A 16,081-nucleotide genomic window follows, 5' to 3' on the forward strand; every position below is an offset into this window, starting at 1 on the left:
AATTTTATAAATGCAATTTGTATATTTAAATTTAATATTTGAGTAAAATGCATTTGTGTATCCATTATATTATTTCTTCTATAAATAACAGAGATCTGCAGGCCCGGGTATATGGGCCAGGCCCGTATGTTAAATCACTATTATTAACTATAAAAATTAAAAATAAATATTTACATTTAAAAAAATCTGGGCCGGGAATTAAAATATAAAACCCATGCTAAGTCAGGCAAATGGTACCTGCAGGTCTCTTATAATTAATATGCAATTTTTCAATCATCTTGTCATGGTGATTTTGGTTAAGGATATTTTATAAATATATATGAAAATTTATATTTTGCTTGTTATTTTGATTTTTATGCATAATTTTTGTTTGACAAAATTAGAATCAAATTTACACCATTTGTGTTTCATGGGCATAAATAGGGCATGCCGTGCCGCCAATTAGATTTTTAAAATACCCGGACGCTGATAGTTTTGTTGGCGCACAGGTAAATATGACAATTTATGTAATATTTATTCATTTCTATTCTTAATAACAATTAATTTTATATAAAATCCACAAAATGAATGAATCAATATATACATTAAATGCCCCATTTCCAATGCGGTTATCAATATATTAATAATTTATTTACATATAATAATAAGTGGTAAATAAAAAAATTTACATAATATTATACAATTATTAAGTCATTTTCATATACAAATAAATAGAATTCTTCATTTGCAATATCTGTCAGCTTTCATTCGTTCTCGTCTATATTCATGATGGAGATATAAAAAAATATAAAGCATTTTATTAGTTGTTAGACTTTTATAATTTTATAAATATAATATTATCATCCAATTCCAACACCCAATAAAAAAAATTAAAATATTATATATTAAGGATGTACCCATATTTTTTATGCGATTGGGCCAATCGTATCAGTTAATGATCAATATTATAAAATTTACAAATCTAATAAAATAGCATCTTAATTTTTTGAAATTTCCAGATATTTAACTAAAATGTAATTATAAAAATTAATAATATAAAAAAATTGATAATTGACTGATCAAATATACTAAAATGTTATTTTAGTATATTTTTGATTAAGCATATCATATAATGGTTATGTATAGTGTTGTTAAACGACTGAGTCGAGTCGACTTATTCAAAAACTGAGACTAAGTTTTGGGTCGAAAAAATCTACCCAAACTGACTTGAGTTATGAACTCGAGTCGTGAACTCAAGTCGACTCAAGTCGTGAACTATCGTGATAAACTCAAGTCGTGAACTCGAGTCTTCAAATTAGATTTTTTTATTATTAATTAACAATACAATTTTTTTTTTAAATTTAGACTTCCTTGAGTCGGTCGTGAATAGAAATTACACAAGCATTAATTATTATTTATTTATTTTTAATAAAATAATTTATTTTTAATAAAATAATTTATTTTATTTATATTTAAAATATTTTATATTATATTATGAAAATAATGATGAGTATTTATTTGATATCTTTCTTTTAATAAAAAAATAGGCTCAATGTAAGTTAAGTAATATCATTTTTGTTACAATTAATTAGTGATTTTCACGCCCAAATTTTAAGCAAAATTTGATTTGATTTGAATTTTAAATGATTTTTTCTTTTTTGTTAATTAACTTTTTTTATTAATTCTTTTGTAAATTTTATTATAAATAAACAATTTTTAAGTTGAAATCTTTTATTTATAGGTTTATTTTTATCATTTTTGTAAAATTATCTATTTTTTTGGTATATAAGAACTGAACTAGTTTAAATAATTTATTTTTAAATATTTATATTAAACTTTTATAAGTTATTTTACATGATCGTCTTTGTGATAAGTGTCATGTTATTTTTTAACATTTATGAAATCTTTGACAGAAAATGATAAAATATAATTTATATTATAAAGATGTTAAATTATAAATTCAATTCAATGGTGATGTTCCTTTCTAAAAATGACAATTATCATAATCTGTATTTTTAAACATATTAGTTTATTTTTGACGCTAATGGGTAAAAATATAAATTGTAAATATGTTAAATTAAAATTTCAGTGAAGATGTACCCTAGATAAGTGACAATTGTCAATATCGTTATTTCTACAGTTTTTTGAAATTTTTTGACGCACATAGATAAAAATATAGATTGTAAATACGTTTAATTAAAAATTCTGTGAAGATGTAAAATAGATTTGTGATAATTGTCATAATCGTTATTTCTAAAGTTTTTTGAAATTTTTTGACGCAATAGATATGTGACAATAATCGTTATTTTTAAAGTTTTTTGACGGAAATAGGTAAAACTATATAGTGTAAATATGTTAAATTTAAATTTCAGTGAAGATGTACTCTAGATAAGAGACAATTGTCATAATCGTTATTTTTAAAGTTTTTGGAATTTTTTTGACAGAAATAATCTCTAATGTATGGTTTAGCAAACCCCGCTAGCTCTAAATTGACAAATCATGATTAAAATAGTATCTTGATATAATGAATACTCATGAAACTTTTCCAAATTATAGAAGAGTGTTTAAACTTTGCTATAAAATTTAATTTATATTTTAATAAAAAATAAAATTATGTCATGTAAAAATCTTTTGAAAATTTCATCAATATTTTATTTCTTAAATAAAATTTTTCAATAATTAATTATTTCAAAAGATTTTTTGCCCTTTAGATGTAAACTAATAAAAATTATATTAGGATAAAATTTTAACCTTCTGGTATATTTAGTTCTAAAATGAGATTAAGTGGTTTGCCAAACCCCAGGGTTTACCTTTGATTTTGTTGGTGAATTATAATATTACTTTAAAGCTACCACCTAGTCATCTGTGTAGATATTTTTTCTTATCTGTTTTGGTATTGATATATTAAGCTAAATAAATACTTAATTTTATTCATTTTTATTAAAAGAGTATCCATATAAAATCATTCATTTCACAACACAATTTTAAAAAATTATGCATATAGGTAAAAGTCTCTAAGGTAAATAAAGTGCTGTTGGTGTATCCAAAATTTAACCTTATTAGAACTATAGATCTAGAGAGCTGTTTGAAGCCCTCTATCTTTAGTTTTAATAGAGGGTCTAAAATTTTGGATTCATCAACTACAATACTTTCATCCTTATGCAAATTTTATCAAAATCTGAAATGAAAAGGGTTGAATTTTATACGATACTAAATATTCTGCAAACTCAATTTTATTTATATATTTTTATAACACATTGTGACATTTTAAAATAGTTTCTCGCCTTTTTCACTTTCTTAACAAAAGTTGTAATAAAATGATAAAATAAAAGGACTTGCCTACGGTTTCTCTGCGTAAAATATGAGTTAGCAGTTTTTAAAAATCGGCTCAAATCGAGCCGTTTAACAAAACTAGTTAAAATCATTAAAGCTGTTTTTATTTATAATACTATAAATTAATTTCAAGTTACAGTATTTCTAAATTGGGGTCTGAGGAAACTCCAGTTAGTGCATCATAAGATTTATTTTCCACTTATGCGATAAAGAGTTAAAAACTTTTATTTTTAATAGGGGAACCCCTAATATCCCATTTTTATAAAAAAAAGTAAAAATTTATTTTTTTAACAGCTAATTTAAAAAACCACGTAAAAAGATATCATATTGATATGATGCGGATTGAGAAGAGAGAAATGCCAAAACATTTAGTTGGTATAAGAAAACTTTTACCAGAGGAGAACACACATTTAAATAAATTAATTCTTAGATATATAATTAAAAATAATATATCTTTTAATTCCATGAATAGTGATTCCTTCAAAGATATATTTTCTTGTATATTTAAAAATGAAAAAATTTGGACTCGTCAAACGGCATGTAAATATATTGAAAAAATATATAAAAATTCCAAAAAAAATCTTATCACTAACTTAAAAAATTTTAATAGTAAATTAGCCATAACAACTGATATGTGGACATCTGTTAGTTCTTCGTCGTTTTGTGAAATTACATGCCATTATATAAATAAAAAATGGAAAGTTTACTTTTAGATTTAATTGAGTTACCGTATCCTCATAGTGGTGAGGTATATCCCAATGTTTGTTAGAATCTCTGGATGATTTTGAAATTCAGGACAAGATAATCTCAATCACGCATAACAATGCCCTTAACATAATAAGCGGTGTTGAAAAAATGAATATCATTTATAAAGAAAAATATAAAACAGGCGTATACGGCCACCATTGTTTGGCTCATGTTATAAATTTGATAGTTAAAGAAGGATTTTCAGACCTAGATAAAAAACTAATTAAAATAACTAACGTTGTAAAGAAGCTACATTCTTCACCCAAACTTTTACAAAAATACAAGCAGCTATCTGGTGGAACGAGGATTCCGTTGGATGTGGTAACCAGATGGAACTCGAAATATATAATGATATCAACAGTGAACAAAGTATAATTTTTTTATAATGTCTTTTATATTCTTCTTTTATTATTATAAAATTTTGACTTATATAAGGGGAACTAGATCTAGTAGAAACGTTTTTTTACAAATCCCAAACCATAATATAATTATTTAATTCAAATTATCTTTTAAGTTTATATAATATTCAAAGAATATTATATATTTACAATTTAACTTTTTTAAGATATAACATTGCATAATAATATATTTAATATAGAATTTAGATTCAATTAAACAGATAGGAAAAAAATATATGGCAGAGCCTTTCGATATAAACAATAATGAGGCAAAATTTTTAAACGAAGTGGAAAATTTTTTAAAACCATTCTATAAAATAACGTTGGAAATATCGTCAGATACAACTACAATTGGAACCGCAGTTTTATTTATGGCAAAGATGGAGAAAATTTTAGACGAGGCTTCCAAAAATCATCCTGATAGTGATATTAAAAATGCGGCAAGAAAAATGTTGATAAAATGTGAAACATATAAAAACTTCATGAGCACATTTAGCAATTACGTGGCTACAATGTTAGATCCCAAAACTAAAATAAAATATATGCCTAATTTTATTGCTAAGGAGGAATACAATAAAAATTTAAAATCGCTCTATAAAGACTATGGGTGGCCAACCCAAAAGGCTAAGGTATATGAGTTGCCATTAGATGATATGGAAACACAGCCATATTCGGTTTGCATGCATGACGAATTGAGAAAGTAATTATGAATGTTTGGTTATATTAATTTATAAATTATAGGGAGGCTTATGAATTTCCTGATCTCACGGGAGATGAAATAATAGAATATAAGTAATTATAAATGTTTGGTTATATTAATTTATAAATTATAGGGAGGCTTATGAATTTCCTGATCTCATGGGAGATGAAATAATAGAATATATCAAGGAACCGGTTGCATCAGCTTCAACCAATATACTTGATTGGTGGGCTAAAAACAGTGATTATTACCCAACCTTGTCGTTGATAGCTAAGGATTTCCTGGCACAACAAACGACAAGCGTTCCAAGTGAGAGAGTCTTTAGCAAGGCAGTAGACTTTTTGACAAAGAAGCGAAATAGGATGTCGGGAACAATCCTTAAATATTGTATATGCCTAAATAATTGGGATATTAGTCTTACAGAATAAAATATATTTTATATTATTTATTGTATTGTGTTATTGTATATTTACAAAATAAACTTTAATATTGAAAAGGCTAAATTTATTTTAAAAATATAAACCGTAAAAAGAATATTAATAAATTCTTAGATTTTTTTTTGACTGTCTCATTGGTAACTTTATATAAATTGTAGCAAATATGATATTATTAAAAAATAATGGCATATAATAGATTTTTTCTAATATAAAATTGATAAAGGTAAATATAAAAATTAAATCAATATTAATCATTTAGGTCTTAAAAAATTTAAAAACCTAAACTAAATCAAAAGACAACGGATTATAATAGGGGAAAGCCTAAAATCTTTAAGCTCATATTTATTATTTTTCTTTTAGAACTATACTTATATATCCATTTAGAATATTAATTGTTACTTAATGTCGATTAACACCAAAATTAATAGTGTGAATGTTGACAAAAGGCCAATATTAATATAATGGACAATTTCGAAATTTATTTATGTACTCGGATCAAGAAAACTTTTATATCTTAATGGATGAATAAAGTATGTTTAAAAAATTTCCCACTTCGTTTAAAAATTTTGCCTCATTATTGTTTATATCGAAAGTCTCTGCCATATATTTTTTTTCCTATCTGTTTAATTGAATCTAAATTCTATATTAAATATATTATTATGCAATGTTATATCTTAAAAAAGTTAAATTGTAAATATATAATATTCTTTGAATATTATATAACAAAAGATAATTTGAATTAAATAATTATATTATGGTTTGGGATTTGTAAAAAAACGTTTCTACTAGATCTAGTTCCCCTTATATATTAGTCAAAATTTTATAATAATAACAGAAGAATATAAATGACATTATTAAAAAATTATACTTTGTTCACTGTTGATATCATTATATATTTTGAGTTCCACCTGGTTACCACATCCAACGGAATCCTCGTTTCACCAGATAGCTGCATGTATTTTTGTAAAAGTTTGGGTGAAGAATGTAGCTTCCTTACAACGTTAGTTATTTTAATTAGTTTTTTATCTAGGTCTGAAAATCCTTCTTTAACTATCAAATTTATAACATGAGCCAAACAACGGTGGCCGTATTCGCCTGTTTTATATTTTTCTTTATAAATGATATTTATTTTTTTCAACACCTCTTATTATGTTAAGGGCATTATCATGCGTGATTGAGATTATCTTGTCATGACATCAAAATCATCCAAAGATTCTAACAAACATTGGAAAATATCCTCACCACTATGATGATACGGTAACTCAATTAAATCTAAAAGCAAACTTTCCATTTTCCATTTTTTATTTATATAATGGCATGTAATCGCACAAAACGATGAAGAACTAACCGATGTCCACATATCAGTTGTTATGGCTAATTTACTATTAACATTTTTTAAGTTAGTGATAAGATTTTTTTTGGAATTTTTATATATTTTTTCAATATATTTACATGCCCTTTGACGAGTCCAAATTTTTTCATTTTTAAATATATAAGAAAATATATCTTTGAAGGAATCACTATTCATGGAATTAAAAGATATATTATTTTTAATTATATATCTAGGAATTAATTTATTTAAATGTGTGTTCTCCTCTGGTAAAAGTTTTCTTATACCAACTAAATGTTTTGGCATTTCTCTGTTCTCAATCCGCATCATATCAATATGATATCTTTTTACGTGGTTTTTTAAATTAGCTGTAAAAAAATAAATTTTTACTTTTTTTTATAAAAATGGGATATTAGGGGTTCCCCTATTAAAAATAAAAGTTTTTAACCCTTTGTCGCATAAGTGGAAAATAAATCTTATGATGCACTAACTGGAGTTTCCTCAGACCCCAATTTAGAAATACTGTATCTTGAAATTAATTTATAGTATTATAAATAAAAACAGCTTTAATGATTTTAACTAGTGTTGTTAAACGGCTCGATTTGAACCGATTTTTAAAAACTGCTAACGACACTACCATTAGAGAACATCTTGAAACCTATCCTAACTACACATTTTTAATTTTATTGGCTAGAGATATAGGGGGGGGGGGGAATCAGCATCATGACATTGCCAGACTATACAAATAAGCAAAAAATTTGGGATATCAAATAGTCGAGATTTAAAGTCATATAGTTACATTTAAAACCATAGGGTAATCTAAGATAAACATCCCATATTGTATTGTAGATAATGGGTTTAATGAAACATTGTGTGCAAACTAAAAAAAAAATCCGTGTATAAAATATTTTCAAATGAATTTATCAAGAGATACTCAATAACATTAAGCGTCAATTAGATGGCGAAAAAAAATATAATAATAATTAAACGCATTACAAAAGAAATTAGTTGAAGAAAATGCCTCCATTAGTGCAGTAATTCAATTCATTGAAATACTTTACGCTAGTCATGCTGAGCATAAATGATAAAGGTGTCCAGATAATAAAAGATATGATGTATAAAAACCTTACTAAACGTTTTCCTTATATGTATAATGGAAAAATTTACTTCTTTGCAACAATTTTTGGATCCGGCCACTTTAAGACAATCTTTTTTGCTCAATTCAATTAATATTTTAAAGGCAAAAACTACCTATAGAAGGCAGTAGCAGCAACTCCTATAAGAAAATTAATTCATTCAGCCAAATGCAAATTTTTTTAAAAATTTTATTATTTTATACAGTATTAGCAAAATATGGACATGGATGAAATTCCCAGCAATAAATTCAACCGGCCCAATTAGGATCTAATGCTGATGCTGTTAAAGCAAATGAAGAGTCAAATTTAGTTAAAAAATATTAATGAAAATCGCTATTCCCTTGACATTCAAAATTATCTTAAGGAACCAATATTTAAAGTAAAAAATAATACCTCAGCAAATCCTTTGAGCAGTGAACGCTATATATAAATATTAAACTCTTTCTAAACTTGCTCATTAATATCAGCAAAACCCACTCTAAGAGTATTATCAGAATTTGTTCTTAGTGAAACTGGTGAAATCGAAAGTCCGTCCCTTCTGAAAAGAAATCTTCAGTATTGTTGTGGCATAATTATAGATATAATACAAAGGTAGATAAGTACATTACACATTAACTATCAAATATGTATAAAGAACCCAATCAGATATAATATTAGGTCGATAATCGATCAATATCAATTTAATATAGTCGGCCTCCAAAAAAGTGGCATCGGTACATCCCTATTACATATCTTAGCTCAATTAATAAATAATCAATTTTAAACGGTTCTTTCTTTTATTTTTCAAATTTAATATTTTGAGGTTCTGGTTTTATATATTTTTTTACATTTCTCTATTAAAAAATTTCTTTTTACCTTTTTCTATTTTTTGTTTCTAGGGAATTAATTTTTTTAAAAAAATATTTCCTTTCTTCTTATAAAACGAGGCTAATAATTATATAGAATAAAAAATAAAAATTGCGATAAATATATATCTAATAATTAAGGTAATTGAAAATAAATATAATAATATTGATTTAAAAAAAATATTATTCTAACCAAATATACATGTCAAATGTCAAAGGATAATACACCTTATAGGATAAAAGGGTCATAATTATTAACAATTAACAGTTAACAAATCTATTGATTCTACACATCTAAAATGTGTAATTATTAGGGTTGTGCTGATATTATATATTTTTTTACAGATCAGACGATTATTTAAGAAAAACCGATTCGATATTACTATTGTTTATATATATGTCAGATACCTGCAGGCCCAGCCTGTGTTAATTTTTTTTAATATACCCAGAACGGGCCTAAAAAATTTTTCAGTACATGGGCCGGGCCGCATATTTTAAAACCAAATATTTTAAATCGCCATTATTAGCTATAAAAGTTAAAAATAAATAAAATATATTTCAAAAAAAATCCAGGCTGGGCCCGAAAATATAAAACCTGGGCCGGACCGAAATAATTTTTTAAAAATAACCATGAAGCAATGACCCTTCTGCAGGTCTCGGATATATATATAATTATATTCAATTTTTTTTTATAAATAATTTTCTAATAATAAATGAATAAAAAGGAACCAAAATCAATATATTTGTAATAGTTAAATAAAATAGAATTATTATAAAAGAAATAGTATCTAAAAAAATATGATACCATTTTTTATTTGAAACAAGAAAAGGATTTAATAATATTTGGCGATAAATATTATCATTATTTTAGATATTAGGGAGATTGAATAAAAAAACAACGAAATACACTTAATCATTCATGATACTTCATCAACTAACACCTTGGCCAAGAGAAATAAAAAATTTCAAGGTCTAACTTGTCATGGCTATAGTTTAGAGTTGGCTATTTCTTTTGTATAAAAATAATTGATTTGTTTATAATAATGTTTCAAAGATACATGCAAATCAAATATCGATATCAGATGAATCGGTTTATCATGGAATATCAGTATTCGGTTGATCAGTTTTTGTAAGAATATCGGAAAGTATTGATTAGTAAAAAATTTGAGGGTCGACACAGCCCTATTAATATTACTTGACTCTTTCATTTAAAAAGAAGCATTAAAATTAGAATAGAATATAGACGTTAGGATAAATATTGTAAGTTTGGCAGTGTACCAAATCAAAAAATATTATATAAAATTGAAGAATAAACCTATCCAATAATGTTTCGTGCATGGTGCCCTGCGTTTTGGCCAGTTTAATTTGCTTAACGTCTTCCTTAGATATTCTCAGTTTTCTGTCTTGAAAACTTTGGAACTTTTGCCTTTATTTAAAGAAATAATAATTTAAATTGTAACTTCATTTTTTAAAAAAAAAGCATAAACCAACTTATCAATTGTTTATTATCTAATCAAGGCATACACGTTGAAATTTATATACAAATATTATAAATTATTACACGTAGTTCAATTCTATATCCTTGGCACGGCCCTGCTCCTCCTTGGGGATCAAGTTCTCTTCCTTTTTAACAAAGTTTGATCTCAGCTTGTATTTATATATTTTACATTTATATTATGTAAATATTCGATTTTTGCGAGTTATATATTTTCAAGCCAGGTCAGGCCCGCCTTATTTTTTTAAAATATACTTTATATTATTATTAATTTTTATAGGTAATAAATAATGGCGATTTAAAATATTGGGTATATTTATAAAAAATTCCTGCAGGTCTTCGAATAATAGAAATGGAGTTATAGTGCTTACAAATTTAAATATTTTGCTTTTACAATAAATTTCGATTAATGCACTTTCACATGGTAACGTGAAAATAGGTGAACATTGTTTTTTGTGGTAATATTCGTTTTTGGGATTTTTTTTCCACAGATTTTGGTTAATTCCTGTCAATTTATGGCTATCAGCCTGATTTTTTTAAAAAAAATTTCTAAAATTTTTAGCTGCATTCTGGAAAATTGTTTCAAGAGGGAATTGGAAATATGAGAGTAATTTAACATTAAACACTTCATTATAGTTCTAACAAATTAAAAGCCATTTCTATAAATATAGATAATGCGAATGGATAAATCCAAAATATCTGACATTCCTCAGGCTTTTATTTATATCAGGAGGTATTTAACAAGTATAAAACAATATTAAATCTATTTGGGGCTAAATTATAGAAAGTAAAAACCGAAAACTTTCATCTTCGAACTAAGATAACAAAAAATAATTAAAATTATGACATACTTCTGTTTATATATTAATAAACTGTGAGAAAAAAAAAATAATATTGACTTGTAAAAAAAATTTAAAAGGTAATTTACCGTTTTCCTCCGTTATTGATTGTAATATCATTCACTGGTATAGTAGCTGAAGGATCCTTTTAGCTCTTATGATCTTATGAGGGTCATGATTAACTCAATAATAATTTTATTAAACGACAAAAAATAATCTAAAATAAACTTTTATAAAACACAATTAATTATAACTATAAACATTTTACAAAAACTCAATATTAATTTTATTAGACCGTAAAAATAATAGACTTTTATAAAACGCAATTAATTAAGTATAAAAAATTTTACAAACTAAAAAAAAGGTAAGATCCAGATAAGCAAAAAAATTAGTCCCTTTTGTAGGTAAAATAAAAAGTGCAATTATAAATTAAAATAAACTTGGCGCAAAGTGAAAAAGAACGTTTTTGCGAAGAGGAGTTATGTTAATTTTATCTTATAAAATTTGGGATAAAACCAACCCCCATATAGTTTTTGGAACTCAAATTATATCTCCGGATTCAGGATGATCTCAGGGACCTAATTACCTAATTTATAGTTAATGAAAACCTTACTAAGAAATCCAAAAGCAATGAAAAACCCCTGATTAAAAGAAAACACAAGAGTCATCTTTTAATTTTAATGTAATTAAATCTAAACAAAAGAGGGACTTTAAAAAAAATATAATAAAAAAAAATAACCTTAAGGGCAAAAATATAAATAACTTTAAAACAATATTTAACAATTATATTATCTACTATATAAAAAAATCAAAATTGGAGTACTCTGAAATACAATAAAGAGGAAAGATTCCACAAATTTTTTTTTCCACAAATTAAATAATTTAGATGCTTTTTATATTTAATTTTTATATAATTTTTTTTAAAGTAAATAAAAGTTTAATTTCTTTTTTAAAAAAAGTTATTGAACCTCGAAGACTAAATTTTAAAAAAGGGTTCAGGGTTGAGTTCAATAAAATGTCGAGGGTTGGAAGGGTTTGGTTCACAGCTTTGGCATTAGATATATAAGAAAAAAGTGTAAGACTTAGGTCAAAATTTTAAACAAGAAAGAAAGAAAGTTTAAAATAATTTAGGTAGTTTGCATTTTTTAAAAAATTGTTTCAAAATACACAGAAATTAAAAAATATGAGAGGTAGATGAATGCTAAATTTTCCAACTGATTAATTGATATAATTTAATATATTTTCAAAAAAATTGGCAAATTCCAGATTTATTATTATTAATTTTATTTTTAAGCTGAGCCAAGATTTTTTAAAATTAACCATTCTATAGCCTATTCAGGAGTTCTGACAAAATTATTCAATAAAAAAAAATACATATAAATTCTATAATAAATCAAGTTTTGGTTTTTATATATTTTTCTATTTTCTTTGCAAGAACTTGTGTTCAAACTAATCCTTGTTGAATTTTTGTTGGAGAATAGTGAGGATGTTAATTGTCATTAGATAAGAAAATAAGAGTTTTTTAAATAAAAAAATGGAACATGTGGTTATTAACTTACTTTCATCATTTCACTGGGTCCAGCTTTGGAATTAAGGCACTTAAAAATCTCTTGTTCTTCATCAGCACAGGATAGGAAACAATTATTAGCTGCCAGAAGAGCCATTTTACCCTGTGAAAATACAATAAAGGTAGATTTAAATATAATAGATACCCCCTGAAAATGTTTAAGCAGGTCAATTGTGAGGGGAGGGGGTAGATTTTTAAACTAGAGTTACAATTTATAAACTTATTTTTTCTTAATTATTTTTCAAGTAATGACAAATGAGCAAAAAAAAATCTTGATATTCTTTTATTTTTGCAAAGTTATGAGGAATGCATTACTTTTAAAAATTACTGTATAACACTGATAAAAATAACATTTAAACTTCTTCAAATACAGGTTCCCATTGTTCAAGGGTAGAAATTGCATCAGCCCGCCCAATTAAATTGCCAGTTCGATCAATACCCAAATATTTACCAAATCCTGTTTTGAGAGCTAATTTACTGTCAGATATCCTGGTGGCTAGAAATATTTCTTCAGGAAAAGGTCCCTCACCTTAATTATACATAAATATATTATAAAATAATGTGGTGATTACTAAAGTCATATTTCAAATTATGTAAAAGATGTGGATAACAAAAATATAATTATTTGCTAAATTCCTATATTATCAAAGTTGTGATTTAAAATATAAGTAAAAGTTTTAAGGGCAAAAAAGCTATAAGAAAGAGGTAATTAAATAATAATATTTAAAATTTGAATGTATTATATTTAATATGAATTTATATATTAATATAAATAATTATATACATTGAAATTAGCATAAAAGATGTCTAGATTTAAAAAATATCAGTGACTTAATTAAGACTAAAAAAATGTGTTCAATGAATTTAAATTATAGATATTAAAAAAAATTAGCATGCAAAAATATCCTTTTTAATTTATAAATATTGGTTAACCATCAGGGTGAGTGATCCCCAAACCAAATAATCCAGTAGTGAGACATGATACATATGTCTTTGGAAAAATTTCTAGAGCTACTGAACCTGGTATATCTTCAAATATATTGATTTGAGCCCAGCCATCTATAAATATTATTTATTATTATAAAATAAATTTCTCCTTTTACCATATTTCTTGATTTCTTCATCAATAGGATCCTCTTCAGGTTTCTTATTCTCTGATAATTTTTGCTTTCGCTTCCTATGAAAATGGCACTATAGAATAAAAATTAAATGAGTTACCTTTTATGTCCCTTTATTTTTAATTTTGTTGTTATAACACGATCATATTCAGACATGATAACTGATGGAGAAATCATATCACTGTCATATAATGACTGACATATAATAATTTTAATTTTAGAGTAAAATAGTCAAATTTTTATATAGTGATTTTTAGCAATCCAGGTACTAAAAATAGTTGTGCAATGTCCTTAAGCAACGAGTCTTGATTAAAATATTACAGCCTAAACTAATTCTCATCAGTGGCGTGTCTGGCCTTTTCAATCTCAGCGGCTTAACTAAAAATATTTTATAGTGGGCTTCGCTCCCCATGCCCCCCATCTTGCTGGCCCTACGACTCGCTTTTGCTTGGCCGGATTTTATATTAATATATTATACTTTTCTTAAATTTGTTAATTCTGAACAATTTTTCTGAATTTTAATTTTCTCATTTATTATATTATACATACAAAATAAACTGGCATATAAATGATTAAAACAATACAAGACATTTCTAAAAATAAAATTTTTTAATACAAAAATCTATTTATTACAGTATAAAATATTTTCGATTGCTGATATAAAAAAAATTTTACGTCTAAAGAATTACAAGTGATAAAAAAGATTAATTAATTTATACATATGCCTCAATTGATAATAGATTTTCAAAACCAAATAATGCAATAATATAATTTCTAGCAACTTACATTGACATAATGTTATCAAACTGTTACCATTTTACACATTTATAGAAAGGACTAATAAGGAAATTGTTTTAGGCCTAAACCTAATCAAAAATTCTTGAAGAAGAGAGTATAAACGATCAATCCAAATCATAAAACTATTGAGTGGTTAGAGCTTCCTTTTAGATGACATGATGGCTAGATAAGTAATCGAGAAAATTACTAAAAGATTATCATCCATTTTAAATTATATATAATATATAAACGACTACACATTTGACCATTATTGTTAATCTAAAATATGCATCATATGTTCTCAGCCATTGTAGTAATAATCTTAAATTACATAGCAACACAAATAATAGATGCTGGGCAGTAATAGCTATGACACTCACGATGTAAACTAGCATCAGAATTTATTATGTTGGATAAATTGATAAAATAAAAACACTAAAAATCTTTTGAAGAAATAATTGTGCAAATATATTGAAGCCTTGAGTTATTTATACGGCAAGGATGCTTTATTAGAAATCAAAATTTGGAACTATAAAATAAGGACCAGAATAATATGATGCAATTAAGATTTTATATATTGTCGCCTCGCACCACCTCTAGTTGGTATATTATATCTTAAAATATAAGTAGTTTGTAAAAATATCAAAAATACACTTGTAATAGAATTTAACTCAAAACGGTTTTTTGAAAGAGAAAAAAATAGCTTTCCTATCGTAAAAAAGAAAAGAAAAGATATCAAATTTATTACATCTATTGTAGGATGAATTATAAAATGTTTAATTTTTAAAAGATTTTATAACTAAATAGAAGACGTTAAATACTTAAAAGCAAATTGTTACTATATTTTTTATCAAAAGCATTTATTAGTAAAATTCATTATAATATTAGCTGTAATATATTATAACTGTCAAATACGTCTATAAAAGTGGCATTTTATCTAATATTTTCTAATCAACTGTATATAATAAAGGATTATAAACTATATGTCTACTTACTTACTTTTTATTATACTTATTTAGGCCTTGAAAATATTTTTAGGAATAGGTATGATAATAAAATTTAAAAATAAATATACAGTTGATTAGTCATTTTGAACTCAGCTAAATACAATATTAAATTTTTTAGTTTTCAATTAATAAATGATTATATTTATTTAATTAGGGTTATAAAATAATTTAAATAATAATAGTCAATTAAGCTTCAACTGTTAATGCTAAATTAATATTTAGTGAGTGATATTGATATTATATTTTGAACATAAAATTTGATTGCTAGCTGACATAGTGAAAATTATTAATTTAATCTAATTTAAAATAGTATTCATTTAATAAATATTTAGATAGTCTTATTAATTTTTAAATAATAAAATCAAATCTATAT

The 16,081-nt window shown here is 25.0% G+C and overlaps 1 protein-coding gene across 1 annotated transcript; it reads right to left on the reverse strand.

Annotated features, from left to right (window-relative positions):
• Positions 1–585: 585 nt before the first annotated feature.
• LOC135928228 (protein FRG1-like) lies at positions 586–14,093 on the reverse strand. The gene is made up of 8 exons (XM_065464625.1): positions 14,025–14,093; positions 13,910–13,983; positions 13,740–13,865; positions 13,166–13,335; positions 12,799–12,909; positions 10,467–10,552; positions 10,221–10,331; positions 586–757 (listed from the first exon to the last, which is right to left on the reverse strand). Exons 1-8 carry the CDS (start codon positions 14,078–14,080, stop codon positions 721–723), a joined length of 771 nt encoding a protein of 256 aa, XP_065320697.1. The 5' UTR covers positions 14,081–14,093; the 3' UTR covers positions 586–720.
• Positions 14,094–16,081: the final 1,988 nt, after the last annotated feature.

This window comes from Gordionus sp. m RMFG-2023, chromosome 4, assembly GCF_954871325.1.
Source record: "Gordionus sp. m RMFG-2023 chromosome 4, tfGorSpeb1-WG-v2, whole genome shotgun sequence".
Classification (NCBI taxonomy): Eukaryota; Metazoa; Nematomorpha; class Gordioida; order Chordodea; family Parachordodidae; genus Gordionus; species Gordionus sp. m RMFG-2023.